The 7,500-nt window shown below is 38.7% G+C and overlaps 1 protein-coding gene across 1 annotated transcript in view; it reads right to left on the reverse strand.

Moving 5' to 3' along the window:
• LOC113800139 (sialin) overlaps positions 1 to 7,500 on the reverse strand; it is a 17,155-nt gene that overhangs the window by 2,796 nt on the left and 6,859 nt on the right. The window contains exons 4-9 of the mRNA XM_070144740.1: positions 7,283 to 7,363; positions 5,684 to 5,839; positions 4,206 to 4,293; positions 3,426 to 3,643; positions 1,971 to 2,120; positions 1,313 to 1,445 (exon numbers count right to left, since the gene is read on the reverse strand). Of these exons, the coding sequence (XP_070000841.1) occupies positions 1,313 to 1,445; positions 1,971 to 2,120; positions 3,426 to 3,643; positions 4,206 to 4,293; positions 5,684 to 5,839; positions 7,283 to 7,363 (826 nt within the window). The remainder of the gene's footprint in view (positions 1 to 1,312; positions 1,446 to 1,970; positions 2,121 to 3,425; positions 3,644 to 4,205; positions 4,294 to 5,683; positions 5,840 to 7,282; positions 7,364 to 7,500) is intronic.

The raw sequence follows: 7,500 nt of genomic DNA on the forward strand, positions 1-7,500 counted from the left end.
AGTCCCTTTGCTAGGATGGATGACCTCGTTAAGATAGAAGGATGGGTGAGGAATTAGGGAAATGGATTACTGTAAAAGAATAGGATTGGGTCAATGAAAGAGGATTGAGGTGGATGTGGATCCTCTTTTTGAAGGATGTGGATCGCTTCGCCAGGGTGGAAGGACGGAGGTGGATCGATTTGGACGGATGAAAGTGGCATATCCTATTGGAGGCCGGAAGTGGCTTACCAGGGATAGATGGATTAATATGGATTATTTTATTAGTATGAAAGGATGGATAAAGGCGGATCACGCTTTTTGGATTGTTTAACAAAGCTTCATCCAAATTGTATCATAATTCTTCCTTTTTTTACCATGTTTTTTTATACACTTTTTCTTATCTTTTTTTCTTTACTTTTTCTTACTATTTCTTTCTTTCTTTCTTTTCTTATCCATCTCTTTTATTCCTTATATTCAGTTTTTATAGGCCTATCGCTTATCGCAAGACATAACTTATGACATTTTAAATGACAATACTGGGAGACTGATAACAGCGAGATAATCGGAAATATCACCGCGACAAATCCTTTTGAGATGAAATTGAAGTTAATAACGAAAATCGGAGATATGTGTCTTGGTGGGTGTATGTGTGAGACCGCGTGTAGATAGAGATGTGAGGGAGTGTGTGCATGTGTGTTTGTGTTTGTTTGTTTGTTTGTGTGTGTGTGTGTGTGTGTGTGTGTGTGTGTGTGTGTGTGTGTGTGTGTGTGTGTGTGTGTGTGTGTGTGTGTGTGTGTGTGTGTGTATGTGTTTGTTTGTACGTGTGTTTCATGTTAATCCAACATGATACGGCAACAGGCAACATCTAACGATTATCTGATGAAGAGAAAAAAGAAGACGAAAAAAACAAGCAAACAAAAAATGACCTAAATGAAAGACCAGTCTCACTCCCAGCAATCTAATCAGCTGATCGTTATCAGGTTAATGAAAAAAATATTTTTCGTATTTGTGATACAGAATTCTTATCTAAATACGAAACATCTTTGGTAGAAGGCAAAATATGTAATTTTTTTGCCATCTGTTCTGCAGGATATTCGCCAATCTGCATAAAAAGATTAATTATAGAGATTACAATAAACTTTTTAAAAATAAAGAATAAAAAGGTTATGAACAAATAACTCACCATGGCAAAAGAAGAAGAAAAAAATCTAACAAACGGTGGTGATATACAGATAATAATGATAAACTTCATCAACAAATAACATACCATGGTAAAAAAGAAAAAAGGGAAAAAACACACAAACGGTGGCGAAAAACAAACAAACAAACTCACAAACGGTGGTGAATATCTTCCGCGATGTGAGGACGGTGATGTAGCCTCTTGTGAGGAGGAAGTCGCCCAGCAATCCGCACACATTACTGCCCAGGAACTGCGTCAGGAACGGAAGGGCCGACAGCAGCCCATTCTGGAAACGGGGCGGAGACGTCAGCGCAGAGCTTTCGTATAAGATAATAATAATAATAATGATGATGATAATGATAATGATAATAATAATGATAATGGTAATGATAATGATAATGATAATAATGACAATAATAATAATAATAATGATAATAATAATAATAATAATAATAATAATAATAATAATAATAATAATAATAATAATAATATTAATAATAATAACAATAATTAATGATAATAACAATGAACATCCGTAAGAGTTTTTAATTTCTTTAATTCATATCTTTTTCCCGTCGTAATTACATAAACATGTAGTAATAACAGCAATAACATGAGCAGTATCAGCAACAACATCAACAACAACAAAAACAGAACCAAAACAAAAACAACGATTTTAGAAACAGCAAAAACCAAACAACAACAAAGATTTTAAACAACAGCAATAACAAAACAACATCGATAACACCAGAAACAGCAAAACCAAAATTCCATGAACAAATTCGCCAAAAAATAAACAAACTTTTCTTACACTCTTAATGGAGAATCCGAGAACGCTGCTCATGTACGAAGGCAAGTGGGTCATGAGGAGCGTGAAGCCAAACATGGCACCCACATGAGCCATGTTGATGGACCACAGGGGCAGGTTGGTCATTATCCCGCGCCATGGGGTACGCTTGGGCTGTGAACGTGAGATTAGGTCATGAGATGAGGTCACGAGAGGTCATTTTCTTCGTTGAATAATGGGTTAGGAATGTGTGGGTTTAGAAATTTATGTCATGCATTTTTGGTGAAAATTTGAAAAAAAGGTGTGTGCTAGTTAAGAAATCTGAATTTTAGGTCATGAAAATTTGAAAAAAAGGTGTGTGCTAGTTAAGAAATCTGAATTTTAGGTCATGAAAATTTGAAAAAAAGCTGGTTAAGAAATTTAGGTCATGTGACGTAATTTTAGAGAATTTTCGAAATAAAAGTGTGATGATTAAGAAATTTAGGTCGTGAGAAAAGTAATTTTTTCTGCGAATAATTGAAAGAAGAATGTGTTGCACAAGAAATTTAAGTTATGATGGAACCCATTCTATTCGAATATAATTCTATTTTAGTTGCTCTGTGTCAAAAGCTTCTGAACAATTTAAGTCAAGAGAGATTAATTTTATTCGCAAATCATTAAAAACATGTACTAGTCTCAGAATTAAAAGCGCATCACGATGAAGCTGTGTATATCCATAGCTAAGGATTTTAGAGAAGTCCCCGTGAACTGCTGAATCTACCTGTCATACCAACATATGTTAAAGAAAAGCCTGAAATATGTCAATTTAACTATGTACGTGAGCTCTTGACAGAACACCCATGTTGGTCAGGAAACAGTATGGATAAATTATTAGAGTTTATTATACTACGTCAGAATTTAGCTGTGTAGGAACAACTTGAGAGCAAATTCACGCAAAAGCTATTTTCTTCGTGGACAGTGTGGTGTATATGTGTTTGGTCAAGACACCAGAAGAGACGTGTTTTGTTTAATGAAGACGTTATAATATTGAATGTGATGTCAAAGATGTGGATGTTATTGTGTCTAACTGAAGTCCTTATGGAAATCCATGAAGAGGAGGAGGAGGAGGAGGAGGAGAAGGAGGACTAGGAGGAGAAGGACGAGAAGGAGGAGAAGAAGGAGAAGAAGGAGAAGAAGGAGAAGAAGGAGAAGAAGAAGAAAGAAAGAAAGAAAGAAAGAAAGAAAGAAAGAAAGAAAGAAAGAAAGAAAGAAAGAAAGAAAGAAAGAAAGAAAGAAAGAAAGAAAGAAAGAAAGAAAAAGAAAAAAGAAAGAAGGGGAAAAATACTAAGAAATGAAAAAAATGAAAAAAATATACATCAGTTCATTCCTTCTTCTTTTCATTTTTGTGCACACGTTCCTGTGTTTGTGTCAGTTCATCCAAATCCTCTCTAGCTTTAACACAAGGACAGTCTCCGTGAGCGCGTCCTCCTCCCATCCTACCTTCACAGTCACGTCCTTCCCGAGCGCCTCCAGGATGTACCGGCGTTCTTCGGGCGAGATCCTCGGGTGCCGTTCGGGGGAGTCGTGCATGAGAGCGAACCAGAGAACCACCCAGACCAGAGAGACCGAACCGCTCGCGTAGAAGACCGTGGGCCAGCCGACGGCATCGATGATGAACCCACACGCAGGCATCGTTAGGATCAAGCCCACGCAGTTCGCTGAGAAGGAACGAGGGAAGAAACACGTATTTTTTTCTCTGTTATATGATGTGCGAGAGATTGATGGTATTGATGTCGTCTGGTTATTAATGTTCAAGAAATAATGAAACGATTTTTTTTTTCTTTTTTATGCGGTATGAACTTCATGAATGATATGTTGAATAACTGTCAATTATTTTTCTTCGTGGATTTTTATACAGATATATAAATAAATGCAATTCAAAATTATGCGTACACGAATATCATATGCCGAAGGGCCTATCAGATTCAAGTAAACGTTATCAAGCCAATGTACAGTTATTTGTTCCATTAAATACAATATAGTCAAAGTAAAACGAAGAAGAAGGAAAAGATTGGTATGGACTATAATCCTTACCAAATAATACTACAACATCCATCTCAAATTACTCAAATCCTTTTATAACTAGAACATTTGCGAAATGTTTCACAAAAAAAAAGAAAAGGAAAAAAACAGAAGCCAAGGTTAGCCACACACAACAGGCCGGCCGATCCTTCTACGGTTCCGCTGTCAGAAATATCTCGCATTTCCATCAGAACTCACCCATATATGTGAACGACATGAAGCGTGGGCGTTCTAAGGGCGGGATCCAGCGAGCCACCATCACGTGGAGGGCTGGGTACACGACGCCCTGTGCGAGGTGTGGAGGGAGACAGGGAATGGAAATGAATGGAAACTGACGGGCGGTTTGTTAGAATTTTGCGAGGCTGACCTAATGAATATTCGTAAGAAAGGCATGAAGGAGAATGAATATCTTCACAACACAAGAGATGTATTCGACCGGTTTCGAGTACATCAAATACATGTATTTCCGACGAAGATATATTCGAAACCGGTCGAATACATCTCGTGTTGTGAAGATATTAATCATCATTCATGCCTTTTCTACATCTATCAACATGAATACTGTCTAATGACTTTCATACATATGGACATGAATATACACAGACATAAATGCATATGTTTATCTATCATATAGATATACATTTATCTATCTAGCTATCTGGCAGATATGCATGCCTAGACTGACAGATATATATTCATTTATGTGTATGTGTTGTTCCTATAATGAATATTCATCGGTCCTCGCACAGATTTAATAAACTAACTATTGGTGACAGAAATAGTCGACGTATTTCCTATTACTATTATTATTGTTATTATTATCATCATTATTATCATTTATTTGTCGATACTAAAGCTACCAATGAGGATAAGAATGTAGACACACACACACACACACACACACACACACACACACACACACACACACACATTACCCTCCCCTTATTCATCTTTAAAACCATACACGCAACGCCCTCCCCTCACCCAAGATAGAAACATCAGTCCACCCACCCAGGTATTCCACATATACAGGGACCTTTTACTCCACCGCTCCACCTTTCCTCCAACCCACGCCCTTACCCATCCCAAACCCCACCCACCAATCCATCCCTAAGCCCACCCACAGATGCAACCCACTTACTAACCTAGACACACAACTACCTCTTCTGCAACCCACCAACCCACCCACTTATCCTACTCTCCAGCTATCCATACACATGAACATCTCTGTCCAACGCTCTTCCCCGCCCACCAATCATTCTCTCCACCCACTCTTCCACCAATCCTTCCAATAACCCACCCACCCACCCATCATTCCATCCCTCCTCTCATCCACCAATCAATCCATTCCTCCACCCATCAATCCATCCCTCCACCCACCTACCCACCCATCAATCCATCCCTCCACCCACCTACCCACCCATCAATCCATCCCTCCACCCACCCACCTATCCATTAATCTATCCCTCAACCCAACCCCCATCCTCCTTCCCCAACCCACCCACTCACCAATCCATCCCCCATCCTCCTTCCCCAACCCACCCACCCACCCACCCACCCCTCAATCCATCCCTCCACCCACCCATCAATCTATCCCTCTACCCACCCAACCACCCATCCACCCACCCATCCATCCATCCATCCATCCATCCCCCATCCTCCATCCCCCGACCCACCTGACAGAGGCCTATCATCATTCTAAGAACGATGAGAACTGAGTAGTGCAGGTGGGTTGCCAGAGGGGTGCCAAGTGTCAGCAGACTGCTCATTAGCATTGACCCTCCAAACACGCGTTTCGTTCCGTAGACTTCAGCCAAGCGACCGCCGGGAATCTGAAGAATAAATAAATGAATAAGTAAATGAATAAATAAATGAATAAATAAATGAATAAACAAATAAATAAATAAGTGAATAAATAAGTGAATGAATAAACGAATAAACAAATGAATAAATAAATTAATAAATAAATGAATAATTGAAGAAATAAATAAAGAAATTAGATTTAAAGGAAGATCATCAGGGATGTATCGTATGTTAAGCTTTGATGATAAAGATTAAGAAAGGAATTTGATAAGATAATAAGGATAGAAATAAAGGGATTAGTCCAAAGGGAGAGTATTTGGGATGAATCGTATGTTAAGATTTGGTGAAATAGATTAAGAAAGGAATTTGATAAGATAGTAAGGGATGGTATGGTAAAATATGGATTAATCAGGAGGAAGATGATTAGAGAAGAGTCGTATAGTGATAAATGAATAATATGAAAAAGATGATGATAAGATGGGAAGAGTCGTATCCTAAAAAATAATATTAAGATGAGAGGAAGAAGAAGAAGAAGAAGAAGAAGAAGAAGAAGAAGAAGAAGAAGAAGAAGAAGAGAGAGAGAGAGAGAGAGAGAGAGAGAGAGAGAGAGAGAGAGAGAGAGAGAGAGAGAGAGAGAGAGAGAGAGAGAGAGAGAGAGAGAGAGAGAGAGACAGACAGACAGACAGAGAGAGAGACTGTGATGTATGGATTATCTATTGGAAGATTCCAATGTTGAAAAAAACGAAGAGGAACATAGGTAGAAGAGAAGATTGTGACATTATTTGATACACGAACGGGGAATAGCTCGAACGTTAATGAAAATGAAAAGAGAAGCAGGAAGAAGTATTTGTAAGATTTAATGATTATTTGTGAGAATGATTTAGGTCTTTATTAAAAAGGAAGAAGAAGACGAAAAGAGGAGGAAATAGACGTGAAATTATATGAATCTGAAAATGATAAGAATTATATCGTGTAATATTAGTAATACTTATTTTCTTGACGATAGCGTTACATAATCAACGTGTGAGTTACCTTAGCTATAAATGGATCACAGTTACAAGAGACATTCATTTCACTTGGAACACCTTTCACGAAACTAATCCTAAAATACCTCAGCTATGACTATATAGAAATTGCCTGAAATTGGATTAATTCGTATATCAAAGAAAGCGAAAGAGAGAGAGAGAGAGAGAGAGAGAGAGAGAGAGAGAGAGAGAGAGAGAGAGAGAGAGAGAGAGAGAGAGAGAGAGAGAGAGAGAGAGAGAGAGAGAGACGAAGAGAGAAAGAGTGAGAGAGAGAGAGAAATAAAGAGAGAGAGAGACAGAGAGTGAGAGCGAGAGAGAGAGAGAGAGAGAGAGAGAGAGAGAGAGAGAGAGAGAGAGAGAGAGAGAGAGAGAGTAATTCAGCCACAAAAACAAACACCAACAACACCTAAACACTCTAACAAGGACCTCCCGAATCCCCAGACTTACGTTCGTGAAGATGTAGCCGTAGAAGAACGCCCCAAGGATGAGCCCTTTCTGCGTCCCGGACAGTACGATGCGATCCGCGGTCTGTGGACATTATAACGAGGGTTTAGTTCTAGTGTAACGGGTTGTGTTGTGTTATTGGGGTCTTGGTTAGTGTTATGGGTGGTAAGGAGAGTGCGCAAAAGAAGGGGAATTAACTTGTAAATTCGTTTTGGGGAGGG

This window comes from Penaeus vannamei, chromosome 32 (assembly GCF_042767895.1).
Source record: "Penaeus vannamei isolate JL-2024 chromosome 32, ASM4276789v1, whole genome shotgun sequence".
NCBI lineage: Eukaryota > Metazoa > Arthropoda > Malacostraca > Decapoda > Penaeidae > Penaeus > Penaeus vannamei.